Source organism: Lampris incognitus, chromosome 3, assembly GCF_029633865.1.
Source record: "Lampris incognitus isolate fLamInc1 chromosome 3, fLamInc1.hap2, whole genome shotgun sequence".
Lineage (NCBI taxonomy): Eukaryota > Metazoa > Chordata > Actinopteri > Lampriformes > Lampridae > Lampris > Lampris incognitus.
In genome coordinates, this window is record NC_079213.1 from 24,275,331 (window position 1) to 24,300,649 (window position 25,319).

General features: G+C 43.3%; 1 protein-coding gene across 1 annotated transcript in view; it reads left to right on the top strand.

Annotated features, from left to right (window-relative positions):
* The first annotated feature begins 1,273 nt into the window (after nt 1-1,273).
* LOC130109698 (mucin-19-like) overlaps nt 1,274-25,319 on the top strand; it is a 41,324-nt gene continuing 17,278 nt past the window's right edge. Inside the window, exons 1-26 of the mRNA XM_056276690.1 lie at nt 1,274-1,298; nt 1,812-2,037; nt 3,367-3,496; nt 3,893-3,956; nt 5,255-5,337; nt 5,853-6,039; nt 6,400-6,525; nt 7,607-7,727; nt 7,878-8,013; nt 8,309-8,378; nt 8,547-8,684; nt 9,458-9,607; nt 9,913-10,007; nt 10,924-11,056; nt 11,917-12,166; nt 14,228-14,268; nt 14,726-14,814; nt 15,472-15,626; nt 17,224-17,362; nt 18,393-18,497; nt 18,647-18,841; nt 20,090-20,162; nt 20,275-20,444; nt 21,906-22,062; nt 23,048-23,158; nt 24,693-24,834. Coding sequence (XP_056132665.1) covers nt 1,274-1,298; nt 1,812-2,037; nt 3,367-3,496; nt 3,893-3,956; nt 5,255-5,337; nt 5,853-6,039; nt 6,400-6,525; nt 7,607-7,727; nt 7,878-8,013; nt 8,309-8,378; nt 8,547-8,684; nt 9,458-9,607; nt 9,913-10,007; nt 10,924-11,056; nt 11,917-12,166; nt 14,228-14,268; nt 14,726-14,814; nt 15,472-15,626; nt 17,224-17,362; nt 18,393-18,497; nt 18,647-18,841; nt 20,090-20,162; nt 20,275-20,444; nt 21,906-22,062; nt 23,048-23,158; nt 24,693-24,834 — 3,311 coding nt within the window. The remainder of the gene's footprint in view (nt 1,299-1,811; nt 2,038-3,366; nt 3,497-3,892; nt 3,957-5,254; nt 5,338-5,852; nt 6,040-6,399; nt 6,526-7,606; nt 7,728-7,877; nt 8,014-8,308; nt 8,379-8,546; nt 8,685-9,457; nt 9,608-9,912; nt 10,008-10,923; nt 11,057-11,916; nt 12,167-14,227; nt 14,269-14,725; nt 14,815-15,471; nt 15,627-17,223; nt 17,363-18,392; nt 18,498-18,646; nt 18,842-20,089; nt 20,163-20,274; nt 20,445-21,905; nt 22,063-23,047; nt 23,159-24,692; nt 24,835-25,319) is intronic.

Here is a 25,319-nt window from a genome sequence, read left to right on the forward strand (position 1 = left end):
CAAAGCGTTTCTGAACCCCTCTGTGAAGATGTATTACAAGTGCCGCACAGACGGATGAGGTTGGATCGTTGCCCGGTGGGGTTAGCCGTCGGTTATGTGAAATAAAATCCTCAAGCTTAAAGCTCATAGAGCCTGGCATCTTAACCACTGCCTCTACATTCTCTTGTTTTGTGTTCCTGTGTGCGCGTGTGTGTGTGTGTGTGTGTGTGTGTGTGTGTGTGTGTGTGTAAACTGCTCATCAATACTTACAGCACACACACACACACACACACACACACACACACACACACAACACACACACACTAGTTAGGGAATTGTTGTTATGGTTCCAGTCAGACAGCTGTTCCTTTGAGAGATTAAATATATCAATGGACGTAAGAAAATATCCAGGTAATGCTTCATTTGGAGTTTGTTTTTTCCCAGCATTTCTTCACAGATTTTTCTCCAGTCACCATAGAGATGATGTATAATTTGAATTTTACTTCCTGGTGTTCATTGAAAACAGGTTGAGCGTGCGCGCATGTGTGTGTGCACGCGCATGTGTGTGTGTGTCCATGTTCAGGCACACATTTATGTGTGTTTGGGGGTGTCCATGTGCATGCATGCGTGTGTGTGTGTGCGCGCGCCTGCATACATCTGCATGTGAATATGCATGTGTATATAAAGGCTGTTTGTCTGCTTCTCTTGCAGTTCAGCGGTGCTCAATCACTGCATGTGGAGAAACAGGAGGATGCCTTCACTACTATGGATGCTGGCTGTCTGCTTCTGTCTGGCCCCAGGTAGTCTCCACACTTTTTAAATGCTTATATTTATTTTGACGGTTATGTGGGTATGTCACTTTGCCTTTTTTAAAATCAATCCGGCAAAAAAAGCAACAAAAGACAAGAGACGAGATCAAAACCAAATGACAAGGACATGGCACAAAAATCCTACAAGGCGATGAGTGGTGAAGTGTATCGTTATCTTAAAATCACATTGATTTTAGCTTGATAATTGTAATAAAGAGGTTAAACAGAGGCGCAAACGATCCGCTCTTCAGGGTTGTTTTTTTTTTGGTTATTTTTAGGCAAAATATTTCTGATTGGATCTGACAAGTCGGCAGTACCTTCTCAGATATCTGCCATTACACGATATGACTCGGTAGTTAAATTCAAACACAGAAAATCTATGAATAGATATGAAATATAATGCTAATATTAATGGCAATAGTTGATCATCTCTAGGTTGCTGAAACAAATGCATTTCTGTCCTAGCTCTTGGGTCAGGTGAAGTGATGTCAACCATCGCCACAAACAAAGGTGAGGAAAAAACCATGCATGGTTGGGTAGTCATGGAAGAGATGCAACGGGAATACACAAATCTAATTGTAAAAAAAAAAACCCACTTTGTAGTTATCACATGCAGTTACTGCACGCAGTTATATTACAAAACCTACAAATACATCACCATGTGGGTTATTTTGCAGCATCATGCACACCTTAATATAAACACATAACAGTTGATCGTGTTGCTTTACAGAGTTAATCTAACTGGAAAAATTAAACAAATTACACTGCTGGACTCAACTAATCTAGTTGCAATATGTTGCAAACACAATTTCTTTGCAATTTAGCCAACATCCTGTAGGAGATTAATTTCTGACAGTAACTAATCATGAAGGCAACCACAAATAGAGCGAATCATTCATCACTGAATCGACGGATGAGATTAACAAACAAACAAACAAACAAACAAACAAACAAACAAACCTTTTCTCCTTCCGCAAAACACGTCAAACATGAAGTGGGTCAGTCGACTGTTGTTGTGATCAGTTACATGCAGGACCATCGGCAGCGGGATCATCCAGACCTTCAACAGGATGGCCTTCTACGTGCGGTCCACGTGCCCCTTCACCCTCTCCCGCTTCACCCACAACCAGGTCAACTTTGACATCACCGTCCAGCGAGGGGAGAGCGGACTGATCGACAGGGTCGAGATTGTCATCAACAAGATCAGAACCGTTCTGCAGAACGGGAGCATCCTGGTGGAGAGGAAAAGGTTTGGCCCCACACTCACCCGGAAAACCAAACACACACACACACACACACACACACACACACACACACACACACACACACACACACACACACACACACAGAAAGACCATGTAGTGCTGATTGAGGAAAAGTCTCTTTCTTTGTTACCTCCTCTCTTTCTCTTAAACACACACTATTAAAAACTGAAACATCTTTTGTGTCTACAGTATATTACTTCCCAATAAATACATTGTTCTTAATCATTCAAATTTTTTCTTTGAATTACAACCTCTAGGCATTTATATGTACCATTTACAATCAATCTAACATTTTATTCAAAAATTATTGTTAATGGTCCGAGCCGGATTATTGAATAGTTGCTGCTAACATCCTCGGTCAGGCTTATTTGCCTCTTTGCTGTTAGTGTGTACTTCAAAGGTGCACACACTTCTACTTTACATATTGGACAATTAGTCGGTTGTCTTATCCAGCGCAACTTAACATGACAAAGGCAAAATATGCATGCAGTCATTCCATTTTTGCACAAGGATGCCTGAGAGGTAATATGACGGTTAACTGGATGCTACGCTCGCTGTTGGCTGGGACTTGACCTGCAGCCACTGAGTTTTTTCAGGCCAGTCCCTCTCACACCGAGGCCACACAGTCACAGAGCCAACTCTCAAGCTTTAATGTGATTTTTTTAACTTCTTGTTAAATGTTAGTTAATTATTGCACTGCCCTTTGGGACAATTGTGTATAAGACTGCACATTGTTAATTCTTTGTCTTTGGGGCTGGGTTGAATGACATAGTATACCAGCATTAATAACGTATAACCCAACAGTGATGACACATTGTCACATGAGGCAAGGTGGCTCTGCTTAATCATTAGTGGCAAACCAAGTGTTGTTTTAGGCGTGGTAAGAACTACAGTATTTTAACAGAATTGAAAACTTGGATCAGTGATGATGAAACAAAATTTGCAACCATCAGGAAAATAATTTTAAAAAAAACGCTTGGTATCAATTAGTGCTGCACAATATTTCAGAAAAGAAGAGCCGGTAGAAAGAGAAGCCAAAGCGCTTTGAGCACATGGTGGGAAAGATACTTGGGAAAATAACTGCAATAAGGGAACGCTTCATGATGCTTGTGCATGTTTTAAATTGGAAAGCAATCTGGAAATTGCTTTTATCTTCCTGTGGGATTAAAAATGAACCGCTCACATGGTTTGTATGCGGGCAGTTTGCGTGGGTTGTTTGTTCCTTCAATTTCAGTAATGGTGTGAAAATCCATCTAAAGTGCAGGTTTTTTTTTTTGTGAAATGACAGAGGCAATACGTATGTCTGTTCACAGTGTGTCCCTTCCTTATGACCACACCTACCAGCATGTGTTCCGCTATGGCATCTACACCCGACTGAAGAGCACCGTGCTCCCTGTGTCTGTCACATGGTCCACTGTGCCAGGAGGAATAGACGCTCTCTGGGTGAGAGGATGATGGTGTTGTTACTAAAATACACACACACACACAAATATGCAGACATAAATGCTCACGCACACACGGATAACAGGAATTCAGATATGCATGCACACATGCCCATGTGAATAAAAGTCACACACACACACACACACACACACACACACACGCACATTTCAGACTACACATGTAAGCGCACACACTCGCTCGCAAACTGGTTTTGTTAAACAAGGTGATTGTTCAGACATTCACAGGTGCTCGTGTAATCACAGAAAGTTGAATCGGTTCATCTGGACACAACATTTGTTGAGGGAAATGTTTCATCACTCATCTGAGTGACCTGTGCTTATGTAATGCTAAATATTAGTAACACCCTCTGAGGCTCATTAATGATTCGTCCTCAAGGTGGAGCTGGACCAGGAGCTGAACAGTGAAATGACTGGACTGTGTGGAAAACCTAATGTCCAAGGTACTGTACAGCCATGAGAAACACAGACAGACGATGAGGGCACCTTAAAACAAAAAAGGAGCACAAGAAGTAGTTGTAATTATTGTACTAGTAGTTGTTGTTGTTGTAGTTGAACTAGTTATATTAGTAGTACTAGTAGTTGTTGACATTGTTGCGTTACAATAGCTTTGATTGCAATGGTAGTAGTAGTTGTTATTGTTGTTACAGTAGTACTACAGTAGTACTAGCATTGGTAATAGTGTTACAGTACAGTACAGTGTTACAGTAGTACTAGCATTGGTAATAGTGTTACCGTACAGTACAGTGTTACAGTAGTACTAGCATTGGTAATAGTGTTACGCTACACGATACAGACTACACGATATGTTTGTCTTTCGCGATGGTCACTGTGTCAGATTAGCCAATCAAAGTGCAATAAATTCTTGCCGCGTCTTGGCCGGGAGACCAGCAACACTACAAATACGACCTCGACCAATCGTCGTACGCTGCCTTTCACGAGCTTACGCGAGTTCATAGGTCGTCGGGGAGGAGGGTCAAGAAATTGTCAATCTTGGCTACAGAGGTGTGATGCTGGCGGTCTTGCGTTACGAGAAGAAGAAAAAACCTATTGTGAACGCTGCTGCGGCTAGTGCTACTGGGGACTGCTAACCTAGCATAGCTTAACCAGCTACTCACCGGGTTGCTGAAGTGTCTCCGCTATTTCTCACCAACGTTTAGCCTATCTTTTTCCACTCTGTCATGGTCCTCCCTGGAGAGAACGTCAAAAAGGCCTGCAGGGGTGTTGTTTCCACTGCTCATCGAACCTTTCCTCGGTTTCGTCGTTCCACCTGATGGCAGCAGTATCAGCGTCGCTCTCTCTCTCTGCCATCTGTGCGCCAGAGAACACTCTGTCATCCTATTGGCCAACGTCAAGCAACACGTGGTATGAGACGTCAGACTAGACAGGAAAATACCAAAAATTCTGAAAATCGTGTCCAAATTGGACTGAATTCGTCGTGTAGTCTGATCCCGGCATTGGTAAATGTAGTAGTGGTAGTAGTAGTAGACAAGTAGAAATAATAATATTTGTAGTTCCTGTTATAGTTGTAACAATAGTTTCGATAGCATTGGTAGTATTATTAGTAGTAGTAGCAGTTATAGCAGTATTACGACCAGCATACTATGAAGCAGGCAATGACGGTGTGCAGATTTCGCTCATATACGGCTATGTTTTGAAGTTTCTCAGCATCTGTCATCAAGACCAATTTACTTTCCAATTTCTTGAAGCAGCCTTTTCTTAAAATTGATTATTTTAATAGGCAGCAAGCAACAGCTGATAGCAGACAGCATGCTTCCTGACAACACCTGTCAAACGCGCGACGCCACCTCGGCTACCAGCACAGTAAGTCCACTGGTACTGTACGGGCTGGGTTTCGATCCAAGGGGTTATTTCTCTCCAAAGGCCAGGATTTAGAAAAGTTTTGGCATAGTTGGCTGTATTCAGCTGGGAAATAAATGCTCTATGAACAGCAGAATGAGGGAAACAGGATGCAATATGCCCTATCATGAAAAATGTGCCACCTACTCTGTCTAGATGAAAAGATTATAACGCCACTGAATATAATTGAAGAGATTAGCTCACCTAAGATCTCATTAATTCTCTTAAATGACAAAATACCAGCACTTTAAAGGATGTTACCATCAATTTTTCAGTATTAATGTGCACCAGGTAGGTAACAGATTTTGGTAGATAAGTATGTAGACTTGTAGAATAAAACTCCACAAGTGCAGTTTGTTTTCTGACCTGGTTAAACTGAAAGTTCAAGTTTAAGCCTTGTTGCACAGCAACAGTACCATGTATGGATCACAGTATGCCATATGGATATTTTCAGTATGTTTCTCTGATTCTTTGCATAGGTGTGCAGACATTTTATGTCCTACATGTTGGATTGTCTGTTCAGCAATGTACCAGCTTACACACAGTTATGTGAAGAGAACATTTACGGCTATGAACACAACAAGTATGTCGGTTGTGCTTTCTTCAGAGAAGTCGCCCATCAGTGTGGGAAAACCAGCTATGCCTGGAGAGCCGTAACTGGTTGTGGTAAGTACTCAACACCGTAGGCATGACTGTTTTGGTTTGACCTCACGAGGTACATCAGCATACTCAAGTGCTCTAATGAAATGTGCTGTTTTATTAGACTTGGGCAAAATACATTACCCAGTTTAAATATAAATTTGTGTTAAGGCATACATTTCCATCAACATGTTTTTTAGAGGGATTCCCCCACATATTTGAAAACCCTTTGCCAAGGTTTCTTTAGCAAGGTGTTCAACACTTAAATACTTTTTTGAGATTCTGTGCATCCTACATTCCTTACATCGTCGTATTTAGTGGGCTTCACCTTCAAATACAGATGAAATATGTGCTTGTCAATATGTGTGTGCGTGTGTGTGTGTGCAGTTGCACCGAAGTGTCCAGGAGATCTGGTTTATGAGGAGCTGGGTGCAGCCTTTGTGCCCAGCTGCTCCAACCCTACTCCCAAAGCCTCCAACCAGGACCTGACCAGCTCCTGTGCCTGCCCCACGGGTAAACAATGACCAACATCCATCATTGATATGCCATTTCAGATCTCATTTTCTGTCTCTTATTTTAATCATAAGGTACCCCAAAACTGAGTCTATTTCGCAAGTATGCAAACACATTAATCATATTTTTTTTTGACAATTTAGCAACAAAAAAAAAGAGGGGCTGACCCACAGCAGCTGGGACAGTTTGAATTGATCAATGAAATCTCCTATTATTTAAAATGCTGCATGGTAAGAAAACAGCTTTCACATGCAGTATGTACATAAAATCCAAGTGGATATCATTATAGCATACAGGCCATTTTTGCACATCCCAGATTTTTTTTCATGTTATGTCTTATGTTGGACACTTAATTTTAAGTTTATTACGCTTAACATGTTAACCAGACTTGTTCAGACTAGATACGTTCATACTGATAAGAGGTGCACCTAAATGTGTTTCAGATGATGAAGAGATGCTCAGTGTCAAAAAACACAGTGATGCTTAGCAATATAGCAATATTAGCAGAGTATGCATGATGATAATGATGACTGCTGCACTAATGATTACACGACAACATTAAAGAATAGGTAGGCGGGATGGTGGCGCAGTGGTTAGCACGGTTGCCTCACAGCAAGAAGGTCCTGGGTTCAAGCCCCAGGGTAGTCCAACCTTGGGGGTCGTCCTGGGTCGTCCTGTGTGGAGTTTGCATGTTCTCCCCGTGTCTGCATGGGTTTCCTCCCACAGTCCAAAGACGTGTAGGTCAGATGAATCGGCCGCACTAAATTGTCCCTAGGTGTGTGTGTGTGTGTGTGTGTGTGTGTGTGTGTGTGTGTGTGTGTGTGTGTGTGTGTGTGTGTGTGTGTCGGCCCTGTGGCCTGTCGGTGTCTCCCCACCTGTCACCCAATGACTACTGGGAGAGGCTCCAGCATCCCCGCGACCCTGAGTTGGATAAGCGGTTTGGATAATGGATGGATGGATGGATTGAAGAATAGTCTAAATGTGACAACAATTGAAAATCTACTATGAATGGAATGGTTAGGCATTAAATGAATAGCACTAAGTGTAAATAACACATGAGGCGTTAATTTCTTCCACACAGGTAAGGTGCTGAATGATCGTGCTGATGGCTCTCAGTGTGTGAATCCATCCTACTGCCCTTGTGTGTTTGATGGCAAAAGCTACGCAGCTGGAGAAACGCACACAACCAAGTGTCAGTCATGGTAAGTGAGTAGATCATCCAACGTGAATAACTTTGGTCGCAGGTGATTCACCATCCATTTTATATCTTAAGCACCAACACCGTGACATGAGGAGGAAGTCGACAGTTACATATGATAAATGATCAAATGTGAGTTTGCATCCATCTGCAGTTTGTGTAGAGGCGGAAAGTGGAAATGCACTAAGAACTGGTGTCCAGCAAGGTGTTTGGTCGAAAGGCAGTTTGTGACGACATTCGATGGAAAGCGATACGCACTTCCTGGTACATGTACATATGTGGCCTCAAAGGTACTGATTTTTTTTTATATATATTCCAATGTGTCACATCAAAACCATGATCGGTTGTTATCCTAACTGCAATCTGCATACCAATCAATGTCCACAAACAGGGTCTAAACTGGACGATAACCATCCAGTTCTCTCCAAAAACGTCTTTCCTGGAGAAAGTCGTTCTTGAATTATACCAGGTAAACCAGTCACACTGGTGTTAGAGTGTAACTTCCTAAATTTTATCATTCACAAAAGAAATGTCAACCGAAAGAGAATTTCTGAATTATAAAGGCTGGGGGTTTGGATTTTGCAGGAGACTTACACATTCTCAAAAAACACTGCCATGTGTGGGGATGAAGAGATTGATGAGCTTTATCAATCTGGTAAGGAATACTTTTCTATATTTCTCTCAACCAGGTAGAAAAATCAAGATGACATATGGTATTTATCACAAATGTAGATTGAAGGCACAAGGCGATGAAAATACTTTCACTATTGAAATACTAATATACAGACTGGTGGGAACTTGCTCTCTCTCTCTCACCTCTCAGATCATGCCTTGGTCTTCTGGCAGTCCTCCTTGTACGTCCAGGTCCAAACATCTTTTGGTATGAAGATCCAAATCCAGATGTCTCCTGAGATGCAGCTCTATATCACCCCCGCTGAAAACTACACAGGCATCATGTCAGGTTGGCCTAGTTTCTTCTCACAGATGTAAAATGGTTCCACAAAGTCAACACAACATTTTACTGCAACAATTTAGCCAGGACAGTCTTCGTCAAGCAACCCCACTATGAGATGCCAATATCCATTTTCTACCAGTTACTGCCTTTTTTCTTATTTCACTTTAAAGTCAGACCGAAATCAGAATTAACGTCCCACATCCAAAAAAACAAAACAAAAACCACTGAACACAATGTGATATAACATTCAGCAACATTTTTTATTTGTAAATAACTAATATTGTGTTTTTTACAACTTGATTAATAACTATTCTTGTTTGTCTCAAGAACTCTGTCTGTGTGTGGTCTATTCTCATTAATATTCATGAGCTAACCTCTGAGTGACAATTACAACCAAGGGTTGGCGGTAAGAGTGGGCGGGGTTTCATAGATTGATGATTTGATCTGATTGGGTCATTGAAAGTGAGTGTGGCTGATGACATCATGAGTATCAGAGAAAAGGTCAGCTGGGGGAAGATTAAGGGGAGCGCTTTGAAAAATTGAAAAATAGAAAAAGAAGAAACAGTACAAAATGCGCAACGAAGTAAGTAAACATTAAGTGATGTTTTAAGTATTAGTTTCGATATCGGTTTGACTTGCATTTGAATTTTGGCTGTGTGGGACCTCAATTGTGTCCCACACACACTATAATCACAGAAACACACTATCACTTTTATGACATTCATACTTTACAGCTAGCATTCATATCTTTGATTATATCTACCAATCTGTCATTGAAGGGCTTTGTGGCAACAACAACGCTGATACCACGGATGACTTCACCACCAGCAGTAAGATTATTGAGAACTCAGTTCAGCCGTTTGCTCTGTCCTGGACTGTGGGAAAATGCACAACCAACATCCCCCCCTCCTGTATCAGCGTAGATGAAGGTATCATGGGTTTTATATACGTCGTTCAGCTCGAGTGAATTAGCTCATTTTCGTGACTAACATATTTATAGCAAACATTAACAAAAATAAATTTTAACCATTAATGCAAAATAAATAACTAAAATATTGATTCTTATTTTGAAAATATTCCCCAGATGAAACAGCTAGTTTCCTAATATGATATTTAATTGGATAGCTTTTAATCGATGCCAAATACCGACCTTTGCACACTGACTGTTGCATACTGACATTGGCCTAACCTTGTGTTTTCCATGTGATATCTAATTAAACAATTTTCTTTAAAGAAATATTTGCAGAAGAAAAGTGTTCTGTATTGAACGACCCGCGTGGAGTATTTGCCAAGTGCCACGGTCACATCTGTCCAGCTTGCTTTTATATGGTAGGGCGAGTTATGCACATTGAACAAATTCTCACAACACTAGTCTGTACTTTTATTTCACCCAATTACTTATAATAATATTATACTTATGATACTATTACTTATAATAATTATTTTATTTTATATTACTTAATTTTATTTTACCCAAAAACTTATAACAATTACTTAAAATAATTTACCCTGTACTTTTATTAATTTTACCCAGTTTCCCCTCGGGGATGAATAAAGTATTCCGATTCTGATATCTAAAAAATACATTGAGTTGGGGCGTCCGGGTAGTGTAGCGGTCTATTCCGTTGCCTACCAACACGGGGATCGGCAGTTCGAATCCCTGTGTTACCTCCGGCTTGGTCGCGCATCGCTACAGACACAATTGGCCGTGTCTGCGGGTGGGAAACCGGCTGTGGGTATGTGTCCTGGTCACTGCACTAGCGCCTCCTCTGGTTGGTCGGGGCGCCTGTTCAGGGGAGAGGGAGGAGTGGGGGGAATAGCCTGATCCTTCCATGTGCTGTGTCCTCCTGGTGAAGCTCCTCACTGTCAGGTGAAAAGAAGCGGCTGGCGACTCCACATGTATCAGAGGACGCATGTGGTAGTCTGCAGCCCTCCCCGGATCGGCAGAGGGGGTGGAGCAGCGACCAGGACGGCTTGGGAGAGTGGGGTAATTAGATGGGTACAATTGGAGAGAAAAGGGGGGAAAAATAAAAAAAATTAAATTAAAATAAATACATAGAGTGAATACACGGCTGGGATTGGGATAGGGATTGTGAATACACAATAGAGTCTACTGTTTACTGTTTCAGTGAGAAATTACAAAACACTTTACAATTTCTTCTCAACTGTAATGAATACATTCATTACTTTATGTAAAGTTAGTACTAGTCAAGGAAATGATTGTGTTGTCGGTTTCCATTCACAGACCTGCGTCCAGAGGACCTGCAACTGTGGCAGTAATGTTCAGCAATGTCTGTGCGTGGCCCTCGCCAACTACGCCAAAGCTTGTGCAAATCAGGGCATTCCAGTCGGCGACTGGAGAAAGGCCACCAATTGCAGTATGTTTGAGTCTACAACATAAATAAGCATTATATTCTTGGCATTCATCTTTGACCCCCAATTTTTTTTATTCTAAAAAAATTGTCTGTTGTCTGCAATGTGAGCCAATAGCATACATAGACTTGAGCCAACCTGGAGAGCTGAATCTACCGCAAAGGCAAAGTCGATTTTGCAAAATGAAACCTAGAGACTTTAGACAAGTGCCGCAACTATCCCAGATTACAAATAAGACGTTAAACAAAAATGCAAAGCAAATTCTCAGGTCTCCTGATTTATCGGGGATAGCCTGTTTTTTATAGTTAGAATGTTGGATCACTTTATGTTTGGCATGAACAGCAGACATGAATGTACCTGCATGATATATAACTGTTATTCATAATGTGTTCTGAATGAATGGTTAATAATTGTTTAACCTTTTTTTTTTAACCTTTTGGTGGCACGGTGGCCCAGTGGTTAGCGTTGTCACCTCACAACAAGAAGGTCCTGGGTGCGAACCCCGGGGTTGTCCAACCTTGGGGGGGGTCATCCCAGGTCATCCTCTGTGTAAAGTTTGCATGTTCTCCCCATGTCTGCAGTGGGGGTTCACCGGTTTCCCCCACCATCAAAAAGAAACATTTATGTTAGAGTTTATACTCCTGTCTGTGCCGCTGACCAAGGCAATGGGAAAAGAACTGGAGTTGTTCCCTGGGGTGCAGCATGATGGCGGCAGCCCACTGCTCCTAGCTACACAGATCACAGCTAGGATGGGTTAATTTGCAGTAAATGAATTTCCCCAAGGGGATTAATAAAGGAAACTTAATTTAATTAATTTTTTAAAAAAAGGTACACCTTTAACATTAACACTGTTGTTGCTTCCCAGTGCTGACCTGTAAAAACAACCTGGAGTTTTCCTACGAGATGCAGGCCTGCAACCGTACCTGTCTCTCCCTATCTGGCCCTGACCCCGACCCCCGCTGTGAGGTGGAGGACGCTCCAGTGGAGGGCTGTGGCTGCAGGGAGGACACTCACCTGAGCAAGGATAGGACTTGCATCCCAAAGGTGCAGTGCCCATGTCATCACCAGGGCGGCGTGACACCGCCAGGGCCTGTTACCTTGGACGGACGACCGTGGTGAGTTGAGAGTGAGGTTAGGAACACTGAAATCCTAACACAGCAGCTCTGTGCCTTCTTCAACACAGAACAGATCACGTTACGGTATACACATTTATGGTTTCAGCCATTCAGGAACTCGAGTTACACTACCGTTCAAAAGTTTGGGATCACCCAAACAATTTTGTGTTTTCCATGAAAAGTCACACTTATTCACCACCATATGTTGTGAAATGAATAGAAAATAGAGTCAAGACATTGACAAGGTTAGAAATAATGATTTGTATTTGAAATAAGATTTTCTTTACATCAAACTTTGCTTTCGTCAAAGAATCCTCCATTTGCAGCAATTACAGCATTGCAGACCTTTGGCATTCTAGCTGTTAATTTGTTGAGGTAATCTGGAGAAATTGCACCCCACGCTTCCAGAAGCAGCTCCCACAAGTTGGATTGGTTGGATGGGCACTTCTTGCGTACCATACGGTCAAGCTGCTCCCACAACAGCTCAATGGGGTTCAGATCTGGTGACTGCACTGGCCACTCCATTACCGATAGAATACCAGCTGCCTGCTTCTGCTCTAAATAGTTCTTGCACAATTTGGAGGTATGTTTAGGGTCATTGTCCTGTTGTAGGATGAAATTGGCTCCAATCAAGCGCTGTCCACTGGGTATGGCATGGCGTTGCAAAATGGACTGATAGCCTTCCTTATTCAGAATCCCTTTTACCCTGTACAAATCTCCCACCTTACCAGCACCAAGGCAACCCCAGACCATCACATTACCTCCACCATGCTTAACAGATGGCGTCAGGCATTCTTCCAGCATCTTTTCATTTGTTCTGCGTCTCACAAACGTTCTTCTTTGTGATCCAAACACCTCAAACTTGGATTCATCCATCCACAACACTTTTTTCCAGTCTTCCTCTGTCCAATGTCTGTGTTCTTTTGCCCATCTTAATCTTTTTCTTTTATTGGTCAGTCTCAGATATGGCTTTTTCTTTGCCACTCTGCCCTGAAGCCCAGAATCCCACAGCCGCCTCTTCACTGTAGATGTTGACACTGGTGTTTTGCGGGTACTATTTAATGAAGATGCCAGTTGGGGACCTGTGAGGCGTCTGTTTCTCAAACTAGAGACTCTAATGTACTTATCTTCTTGCTCAGTTGTGCAACGCGGCCTCCCACTTCTTTTTCTACTCTGGTTAGAGCCTGTTTGTGCTGTCCTCTGAAGGGAGTAGTACACACCGGTGTAGGAAATCGTCAATTTCTTAGCAATTTCTCGCATGGAATAGCCTTCATTTCTAAGAACAAGAATAGACTGTCGAGTTTCAGATGAAAGTTCTCTTTTTCTGGCCATTTTGAGCGTTTAATTGACCCCACAAATGTGATGCTCCAGAAACTCAATCTGCTCAAAGGAAGGTCAGTTTTGTAGCTTCTGTAACGAACTAAACTGTTTTCAGATGTGTGAACATGATTGCACAAGGGTTTTCTAATCATCAATTAGCCTTCTGAGCCAATGAGCAAACACATTGTACCATTAGAACACTGGAGTGATAGTTGCTTGAAATGGGCCTCTATACACCTATGTAGATATTGCACCAAAAACCAGACATTTGCAGCTAGAATAGTCATTTACCACATTAGCAATGTATAGAGTGTATTTCTTTAAAGTTAAGACTAGTTTAAAGTTATCTTCATTGAACAGTACAGTGCTTTTCCTTCAAAAATATGGACATTTCAATGTGATCCCAAACTTTTGAACGGTAGTGTATATTTGAAAGATTCCTTTATTTTGTATCTTGTTCTTATGGTTATAGGAAGATAATCTCCCTGCAACTCAGATAGCATTACATTGACTGATGCTGTACATCAACCCCTCAGATAGTTAGCACTTTCTGGTTAGTGTAAAAAAATTAAGTTTTCGTACATAATTATGAAATTATGTATGCCTCTGCAATGCACTGTCTTTAATTAGCTAGTTTAGTTCGTTGTAGATAGTGGGAAGTCTGTGCAGACCCGTGATAGTTACATTATCTTACTGACTGTTAATGTTTCAAAGACCAAATACACACTGTGTATGTTGCAGCAACTGTGAGAATGGAGAGCTGCGCTGCTCCGAGGATTGTGGTAACTACGAACTTCATTCTGTATCTTAATCTTCTCTGACTTTCTCACCAGAGAATCAACAGTTACCCTTCAGTGTTTGCATTATATTTTGCTATGAGTGGTGAATTACGAAAATAAAAGTATGACTTTTTATATTATATATTATAGTATGATAATTATAAAGAACAAATAAACAAGTGCTGGTTCAATGTTAGCAACCAACACTTGCCACTCTAGTGGTATTGATACCAAAAACCAGGAAAAAAAACACATACATATTCAAACTACCACTAAAATGACCTCCAATTGCAGAATTGCTGCAGAAATTGATCACTTGATCACAAATTGCAAAATGTTCACTTTTGATGAAGCCATTGATATTTAACCATGATAGAATAAACCAGTGATAAGACAAATGAATATTAAGTCACATATTCTGCCATTGATTATGCTTAATCTAATCTGTTATTTGTTTCAGGTTGCACGAATGGTAAAGTCTGTGTGCACTGCTCACAGTCCTCAGTCAACACAGCTCAGAAAACCTGCAGCAGTCTCAGTCAACCAATGGTAGGTCAGCAAATACCACGTGTCATATATCTGCGACAGACGTGACATCCTGCCTTTCAAAAAATGCCGATCTTATAGGGCGTCCGGGTAGCGTGGCGGTCTATTCCGTTGCCTACCAACACAGGGATTGCTGGTTCGAATCCCCGTGTTATCTCCGGCTTGGTCAGGTGTCTCTACAGACACAATTGGCAGGGTCTGCGGGTGGGAAGCCGGATGTAGGTATATGTCCTGGTCGCTGCACTAGCGCCTACTCTGGTTGGTCGGGGCACCTGTTCGGGGAAACTGGGGGGAATAGCATGATCCTCCCACGTGCTACGTCCCACTGGTGAAACTTCTCATCGTCAGGTGAAAAGAAGCGGCTGGCGACCCCACATGCATTGGAGGAGGCATGTGGTAGTCTGCAGCCCTCCCCGGATCGGCAGGGGTGGAGCAGCGACCAGGACGGATCGGAAGAGTGGGGTAATTGGCCAGATACAATTGGGGAGGAAAAGGGGGGTGGGGATAACAATAATAATTCTGCTGATGCAGCAAGATAACGTCACCCATTTAAAAGGATTTCGTTTAATCAATTTGTGAATCACGCAACAACGTCTTCAAACAAGAGGCGATCTGCATTATTTAAACCCTGGCTTTCTTTATTGGGTCTTGTTTTTGCAGACTGCTGCGGTGAGCTGTCAGAGTGGCTGTTACTGTCCCGAGGGCCAGTACGAGGACCACCAGGGACTCTGTGTTCCCATTGAAAACTGCACCTGCATGTACAGCGGCAAGGTGTTCGGTGCAGGACAGAGCGTGGAAACCGCCTGTAAGACATGGTGAGACTAACTATTGAAATATACACTCACCGGCCACTTTATTAGGCACACCTGTCCAACTGCTCGTTAACGCAAATTTCTAATCTGCCAATCACATGGCAGCAACTCAACGCATTTAGGCATGTAGACATGGTCAAGACGATCTGCTGCAGTTCAAACCGAGCATCAGAATGGGGAAGAAAGGTGATTTAAGTGACTTTGAACGTGGCATGGATGTTGGTGCCAGACGGGCTGGTCTGAGTATTTCAGAAACTGCTGATCTACTGGGATTTTCACGCACAACCATCTCTAGGATTTACAGAGAATGGCCCGAAAAAGAGAAAATATCCAGTGAGCGGCAGTTCTGTGGGCGAAAATGCCTTGTTGATGCCAGAGGTCGGAGGAGAATGGCCAGACTGGTTCGAACCGATAGAAAGGCAACAGTAACTCAAATAACCACTCATTACAACCGAGGTATGCAGAAGAGCATCTCTGAACGCACAACACGTCGAACCTTGAGGCAGATGGGCTACAGCAGCAGAAGACCACACCGGGTGCCACTCCTGTCAGCTAAGAACAGGAAACTGAGGCTACAATTCACACAGGCTCACCAAAATTGGACAATAGAAGATTGGAAAAACGTTGCCTGGTCTGATGAGTCTCGATTTCTGCTGCGACATTCGAATGGTAGGGTCAGAATTTGGCGTCAACAACATGAAAGCATGGATCCATCCTGCCTTGTATCAACGGTTCAGGCTGGTGGTGGTGGTGTAATGATGTGGGGGATATTTTCTTGGCACACTTTGGGGCCCTTAGTACCAATTGAGCATCGTGTCAACACCACAGCCTACCTGAGTATTGTTGCTGACCATGTCCATCCCTTTATGACCACAGTGTTCCCATCTTCTGATGGCTACTTCCAGCAGGATAAGGCGCCATGTCAGAAAGCTCGAATCATCTCAGACTGGTTTCTTGAACATGACAATGAGTTCACTGTACTCAAATGGCCTCCACAGTCACCAGATCTCAATCCAATAGAGCACCTTTGGGATGTGGTGGACCGGGAGATTCGCATCATGGATGAGCAGCCAACAAATCTGCAGCAACTGCGTGATGCTATCATGTCGATATGGACCAAACTCTCTGAGGAATGTTTCCAGTACCTTGTTGAATCTATGCCACGAAGGATTAAGGCAGTTCTGAAGGCAAAAGGGGGTCCAACCCGGTACTAGCAAGGTGTACCTAATAAAGTGGCCAGTGAGTGTATATAGACATGTACACTCCTCCATTCTCAAAGTTAGTTTTCAGCTGCTTTTCCTGAAATGTTGCTCTTTGGGCTCTTTAGACTCACTAAAATTAATGGCAGCTTTATCCACAAGGTAACAGCAAACATTGGATTCAGTGAGCAATGGTAATAAAACTAAGACTGCCCCCCCAGTTAAACGGGCATAACAGTGCACAAACTTTGCTATCACAATGTGAAAACTACCTGTAAGAAAACAAAAATGTACAAAATGAGTTTCATAATCAAAGGTTTGCCGCCTAAGCAATATCGTTATGATTCCAGAATATAACATCCAGACTAACAGAAAGTCTACATCAATGTTTTGTCTTCCAGTACCTGTGATCATGGTCAGTGGCTTTGCAGAGACAAGCCCTGTACTAGGAAGTGTCAGGTCTATGGGAATGGACACTACCAGACATTTGACGCCAAATGGTACCGTTTCGACGGACACTGTCAGTACACCCTGCTGGAGGTAAGACACAACACTGTCATTCGGTGAAACAACGGGAGAATACACATCGGAAAGGAAATGGTATTGTGTGCATGCACGCTGCAGTCCTGTAAATAGATGGGATTCTCCCCTGTAATGTTTTTAGCTCATGATGACATCTTGTCCTGCATGAGTCGACCCGCTGCAGAAATAAACAAACCGTGGTCTCATTTATCCCCAATGCATTTAAGTTAAGTAGGTTACATATGACATAAAGACGTGTTTGGGGCATCCAGGTGGCGTAGCAGTCCTATTCCATTTCCTACCAACACGGGGATCGGCGGTTCGAATCCCCGTGTTACCTCTGACTTGGTTGGGCGTCCCCACAGACACAATTGGCTGTGTCTGTGGGTGAGAAGCCGGATATGGGTATGTGTCCTAGTCGCTGCACTAGCGCCTCCTCTGGTTGGTTGGGGCACTTGTTCAGGGGGGAGGGGGAACTGGGGGGAATAGCATGATCCTCCCACGCGCTACGGCCCCCTGGTGAAACTCCTCACTGTCAGGTGAAAAGACAAGCGGCTAGTGACTCCATGATGTATCAGAGGAGGCATGTGGAGGTCTGCAGCCCTCCCCGGATCAGCAGAGGGGGTGGAGCAGCGACCGGGACGGCTCAGAAGAGTGGGATAATTGGCTGGATACAACTGGGGAGAAAAAGGGTGAAAATTCCAAATAAATGAATGAAATAAAAAGCAGCAGACTGACAAACCAGTCAAATAGCCTAAACGTAAAAAAAAAACCTTTTTGTGTCAGTATTGCTTGGTTTGATGCTGGGCCACGGGTCAGATAGCCCACTGAGAAAACTCTCCATAGTCCAAATGGCCAGACAGCCTATGGCAGGAGGGAAAAAAGAAAAACAAGAAGGCTTGTAGGCTACTGCTAAAGGGAACAGGCTCACTTTTCTGCATTTGGATCACTTTACAGGCTTATTGTGAACTTTGCTTGATGAGGACCCAGGCAGTCATTTCGCTGTTTGACATTCTCCACATCACTAAACTCTGTTACTGTACGGCAGGATGACTGTGGGAGCGATGGTGGGTCCTTCTCTGTGCGGGTGGAGAGCATACCCTGTTGTGATGAGGCCCTCACCTGCTCTCGCTCCATCGTCCTAGAACTACAGGTAGACGACCTACTCATTTCATACTTGACACTCATGTCACCGCTCATTTAATCATTCATCAACATTTTCTCTTATTCATCTATTGATTGCTTTATTTACTAATTAATTTCATCCATCCCTTCTATTTTGTTCGGTTCTCTTCTTCTCAGGATAAAGTCACCCTGATGCTGAGTGACATGCAGGTGACCAGACGTCTCCATACAAATAGCACTCTGGAGGCAGAGCCCCTCTACTCCGTCCACACCGTGGGACTGTACATCATGATCTCGGTGCCCGACAGAGGCATGACTCTCATCTGGGACAAACACACGAGGATCACGATAGAGCTGGACTCACAGTGGAGGGTGAGTAGAAAGCAGACTGACTCTGAGCTTCATCCTGTCTGTCTTATGGCCAGTGACCTTCACATGAAACTTTTCTGTAATTTGTCCCTCTGTTCCCAGAAAAAAATAGCTACATTGGGTGCATGCGGGTTCTTGGGCACTGAGGAAATACTTGGGGAAAAAATTCTTTACCATTTACTAAGTTTTAGTCAGGATACAGTGCAAAGCACGGCAAGTCACATGTCCGACAAGAGGGGAGAGCCGTAACACTTCGGCTCATAGGAATTACATGGCAACCTCTGCTAGTCACCTGAAGTAAGACATAATCAGCAATATACACAGTATTGCAGAAATAATGAGTGATCGTGTGATAACTGCTACCAGTGAGATAACAGGCCAGCTTCGAGTATGAGCATCCATCTGCAACCTTAACAGTGCTGAAGTACCAGCATGCCGTTTTCCAGTTTACAGGCTTCTATAAAATCTTTATGTCCACATTGCTATATGTGCCAGTTAAAAATCAAATTACGGGGGTCGTCTGGGTAGCGTAGCAGTCTATTCCGTTGCCTACCAACACGGGGATCGCCAGTTCGAATCCCCGTGTTATCTCCGGCTTGGTTGGACGTCCCTACAGACGCAATTGGCTGTGTCTACGGGTGGGAAGCCAGATGTGGGTATGTGTCCTGGTCGCTGCACTAGCACCTCCTCTGGTCGGTTGGGGCACCTGTTCGGGGCGGAGGGGGAACTGGGGGGGATAGTGTGATCCTCCCACGCGCTACGTCCTCCTTGCGAAACTCCTCACTGTCAGGTGAAAAGAAGTGGCTGGCCACTCCACACGTATTGGAGGAGGCATGTGGTAGTCTGCAGCCCTCCCCGGATCAGCAGAGGGGGTGGAGCAGAGACCGAGACAGCTCGGAAGAGTGGGGTAAGTGGCCGGATACAATCGGGGGGAAAAGGGGGGGGGGTCAAATTACAGCCTTAAATTCAAAATGTTAATCATATTGCTATGTTGCAATTTAATTGTAAAAGTCTCTACTTTCAATGGTGCAAGTTCATATTCACCACAGATGGACCCCTTTTGGATCATGAACTCCCTCATCACATTGAACTCACCTCTTCACTTCAACTATATTTTTCACTTTCTATGGTCATTTAACATGCATGAAAATAAACATCTTAAAATGGCCATCTTTGTCTTTGTTGCATCAGTTGAATGATTCTGTTGTTTCTTACTGATTTACTGTATCGGGTTACTTTTCTTGTCTGTAGAACCAAGTGTGTGGCCTCTGTGGTAACTTTGACTCCAATGAGATGAATGACCTACAGATAAGTGGCTCAACAGGTAAAAGTTTTAGCCTCTGGTTCTCTCCTTCATTTCTCTGTAATATCTTTTCTCTCCTTTTATGATGGTAAAAAAAAACAGTCTTTTCATTATATCACTCTCTTGTTATTAGCGGTGTCAAGCCCCATGGCCTATGGAAACAGCTGGAAGACGACCACACTGCCTTGCTCTGACGTGACCAAGGATGTCTTTCCATGTCAACGCAACTCCTACTGTTCAGCTTGGGCCCAGCGGCGCTGTATGATCATAAAAGGGGACACTTTTAAAGACTGCCACTTCAAGGTATCCACTGCTGACCTTTTTATGGCCCTGCGCCCGTTACGGGGGTAGGTGTTCAGACTCCCATCCACACATTTCATCTGGACACAAGGTTAAGTGGGAAAACGTTTCATCACTCAGCTAAGTGACTTCATCAGTCTCCACTGCATAATGACTAAAACCGACGATCTAACACCGGTTTCATATGCAAATTGCTGTGACCATTAATTACAATGGCCATGTGTGCTATTCACAGAGGATTAGGTAACAGTTGCAATCACAGCATTGTAAGATGGTGACAGATGTACTCTTAGCCCCCCCCTCCTCGGTTCAGGGATGGTCGTTCCCTCTTCATAGATGGCCTCTTTGACTCCCCATTCAAATCAGCGTTCCTCCCTTTGAAGGATGTGCGCATCTTCATCCTTTAAAGAGTGGCCACTGGCCTGTAGATGAGTGAAGACTGAGGGTGAGTCCTGGCCTGACAAGGCCGCTCTTCTGTGTTATGCCATCCGTTTCTCCGGTTTGTTTGGTTTTCCACTAAACCTTGTATTCAGATGAACTGATTCAACTTTTCCGGGATTTCTGCACCTGGATTACTGAGCAACATCAAGACATGTTGAGCTAGTGAGTAAAGCCATCCCTGAGCGCCACCATCCACACTGTCCTCCTACCAGCTCCATGGGCTGATCAAGTGCTCTGACCTCTGTTTGAAAGAGGGAAAAAACATCAGTTTCTCCATAAGGGATTACACTGAAATACAACATCTGAGAGCTCCGTTGCTATGGGTCTCACTGGATTATTTAGTTGATATGTCGACCATGATCTGTTAAAAATTCCTCTTTGGCAAAATCTTTGCTTATTCTTTGTTCTTTTGCTTATCATTGGTCTTGTCCATTTTGCCTACTGTGCTTTCCAAAATTGTCCCATGTTTCACACACTATGGCATGTCAAGTGTTTTTTTGAAACGTGTTTACGGTTTGAGGCAGCTGTAATCAGCATCTAAAAATGACAATTGACAATTTATGGCAACCTCAGATGCATTTACAGAAGTGTTCATACATGTTTACTGGCCCTGCTTATCATTTAGGCAAACAAATGCAACAATGAAGTTATCCACATCTTCAGATTTACATTTATCTCACTGGACGTGAAATCAGAACCAGAATCAGGTTTATTGGCCACATAAGTTTGCATATAACATGGAATTTGACTCCAGTTTTGTGGCTCTTACAGTGTATTAAACATGGAAAAACTGAACAACAACACAACAATCTTCAGATATATACATAAGGATTGTCTATATACAGGCGAAATAAGAGGCGATAAAGTGCAATGGTGCAGAGACTATATCATGCTCTCAGTTCCAGAGTCACACCCAGAAGAGTTGACAGAACAAAACAAATACTATCTTTTACAATTCCCAGTCCTCAAAAAACACACAAGTCTCATTTTTCATCGCTGTACTTTCTGCCGTGTGCTACTTAGGTGGATCCAGAGCCCTACTACCAGGCCTGTGTGCTGGAGTCCTGCTCCTGTGAGTTTGAAGGGAAGTTCTTGGGCTTCTGCACAGCCGTGGCGGCCTACGCAGAGGCCTGCAGCGACTGGGAAGTCTGTGTCGACTGGAGAACACCCGATATGTGTCGTAAGTGTAGTATTTTAATGCATACTTGTTAAACCAAGGCTGCACTTTTTCTCCCTCCCTGAGGGATATTCAGCAACATGGTTGGCCCAGTGGTTAGCATTGTCGCCTCACAGCAAGAAGGTCCTGGGTTCAAACCCCGGGGTTGTCCAACCTTGGGAGTCGTCCTCTGTGTGGGGTTTGCATGTTTTCCCCGTGTCTGCGGTGGGTTTCATGCATGTTAGGGTTAGTACGCCTGTCTGTGCCCCTGACCGAGGCATGGCAAGACGGAGTTGGTCTGTGGAGTTGGTCCCTGGGCACTGCACGGCGGCTGCCCACTGCTCCTAGCTACACATCTAGGATGGGTTAAATGCAGAGCGTAATTTCTCCACGGGGATAATAAAGTATCTCAAATATTCCTTGATGAAATAAAGTTCTGCATTCCTTATTGTGTTCCTTACTGTTGTGAGATTTGGTCTGGTAACTAGTTTCTTTAAGGTGATGTGCATTTTGCTTTAAAAGACACTAATTAAGTTCAGCTATCTAAAACAAGTGTCTGCAGTACTGATGCAGGATGCATTCTGGGAAAATGCATGAAGTGGAACTTCAACATCTGCCGCTGCAGAAACCTCAATGATCCCAAATAAAAGCCTTTGTTATTTCTCTAACAGCTTTCTTTGTCAGCATTTGCGCTGACTTTCTTTAGTGATATAGTGTTTTTCAGACTGTTTTCAGAAGGGAAGAACAGAGATATGACATCTTAGAGAGGGTGGACCTTAAATCACTAGTGCACAGGCTATTACATGCAAAAACACATGTCCCATGCAGTTTATTGCCATCCAATTTATTGGATGTCATTTTTAATTTGAAACATTCCAGTATCTCCTTTATGTTTTTTAGCAAATCCACATTTCCTTAAGACATCACACAGCAGCATATGACACCAACAAATCCATCTAACATGGCTAAGTATTCTTAATGTCTCTCTAACTTTGCCCATCCTTCCTAGCCGTCTATTGTGACTACTATAATGAGAAGAGCCAGTGCAGCTGGCACTACGAACCCTGTGGTCACATCCCGACCTGCGGCCGAAACAATAACTTCAATGGCAAGTTGGAAGGTAAAGAGATTTTATCACTTTTCTACAACCAGACCATATTAGACCATATTAATGATTTAGGCATAATTCAATCTTGGCTCATAACGATTTTATTAAATGTTATCAATCTGAAACAGTTAACATAGCCTATTGATTATAGATTCACTTAACATTTAATTATGTTGTTAGTTTAGGGGTTTCCGGGTAGCGTAGTGGTCAATTCCATTGCCTACCGACACAGGGGATCACCGGTTCGAATCCTCGTGTTACCTCTGGCTTGGTCGGGCGTCCCTACAGACACAATTGGCCACGTCTGCGGGTGGGAAGCCAGATGTGGGTATGTGTCCCTGTCGCTGCAGTAGCACCTCCTCTGGTCAGTCGGGGTGCCTGTTTGAGGGGGATGGGGAACTGGGAGGAATAGCGTGATCCAGTGTTGTAGTACTCGAGTCCTGATTTTCAGGGCTCGTGACTCAACTTGGACTTGAGCACTGATGACTTGGACTTGGACTTGGACTCGAGCATTGATCGCATTCGGACTTGGAAGTTGGAGATGAGGACTCGGACTTGTTAATTGATACAGACTTTTTTTTGTTTTTGTTAGTTTTTTTTGTAATAGGCCCTAATAATTTGGCATAAGATATTGATAGCTATATTAATACCGTAACATTATTCAATTTCATGCAAGGGCAGGCATGTGTGTTCCACCTACATGTGGATTCACGTGCATACCCTCATGTTCAGTAACATTTAGTGCTAAGATGTCTAAAGAGACGCTCCAAATTGTGTGCTTTGCTTACATGGATTTTACATCAAATTCCAGCAAGAGCACTGCTAGATGTTTGATATGTAAACGAACTATTGAGGAGAAGATCGGGACAACCTCAAACTTCAACAGACATCTGTCAAGGATGCACCCAGAAACGTAAGTGAGATGCAATCAGTTGATATGTTTGGTGATCAGTTAACGTTAGCTAACTAGCTAGCTAGCCAATGTTAGCCAAGTAATACGCCTAACCTAGCTTGGTAATTTGTGTGCCATCTTGGAACTCGACTCAGACTCAACCTTGATGACTCGGACTCGGGTAATGGGGACTTGACTCGGACTCTTCTTTGGGTACTCGGACTCGAACACTGGGGACTCGAGACTCGACTCGGACTCGAGGTTTAATGACTCGACTAAAACACTGGCGTGATCCTCCCACGTGTAACGTCCCCCTGGCGAAACTCCTCACTGTCAGGTGAAAAGAAGCAGTTTGACTCCACATGTATAGGAGGAGGCATGTGGTAGTCTGCAGCCCTCCCCGGATCAGCAGAGGGGGTGGAGCAGCGACCGGGATGACTCAGAAGAGTGGGGTAATTGACCAAGTGCAATTGGGGAGAAAAAAAGGGGGGGGGGGATACTGTTAGTTCAAATCTCTGGCAGAATGTCGTGTTCTACTCATTGACTTATTGTACAAAAAGAATAGATCCGAGTTTGTCGAGGCCTTGGTGTTATTCTTACATTCGTTTATAAAATCAGGACATCTAATCAACCTTTCATTTGTTTGTGTAAAAGGCTGTTATCCCAGATGTTCAGCAGAGGCGCCATATTTTGATGAAAACACTGGTCGATGCTCTGACCTGAAAAACTGCACGTGTTATTTCAATGAAACCGTTGTTCAGCCTGGTTCAGTGGTTGAGACGCTCTCCGGGAGCTGGTAAGCTGGACTTCTTAAAGAACATAAGCCTGTACCTGTACATGTACTTACAGCACAGCAGTCATCACAAATAAGAAATTTCACAGGAATCCCCCCCCCCCCCATTTCTTTGGATTGTCACAGTGGATGTTACTAACCGTTACCTTATCTTCTTAGCCATTGTCAAAATGGAAAAATCAACTGTGGTAAGTAGAATTAACATTACTTTTTTCATATTTCATATTAGATGTGTTTTTTGATGAGTTAATTTCACAACATTGCAATACCTGGGCAAATTTAATGTTTTGGGTTTAAATTTGCACGTGCCTGTCCGGGTCCTCATGTCACATCAACTGTACCCAGTTATGACCCTTCTGTTACCACAGGTACACCAACCACATCCATTCAGCCTCCAACCATGCTAGCCACGACACTAGTTACTCTCCGCACCACTCCATCTGAGCTTACCACAACGATCCCCAGTTCGACTATACGCTCAACAACTT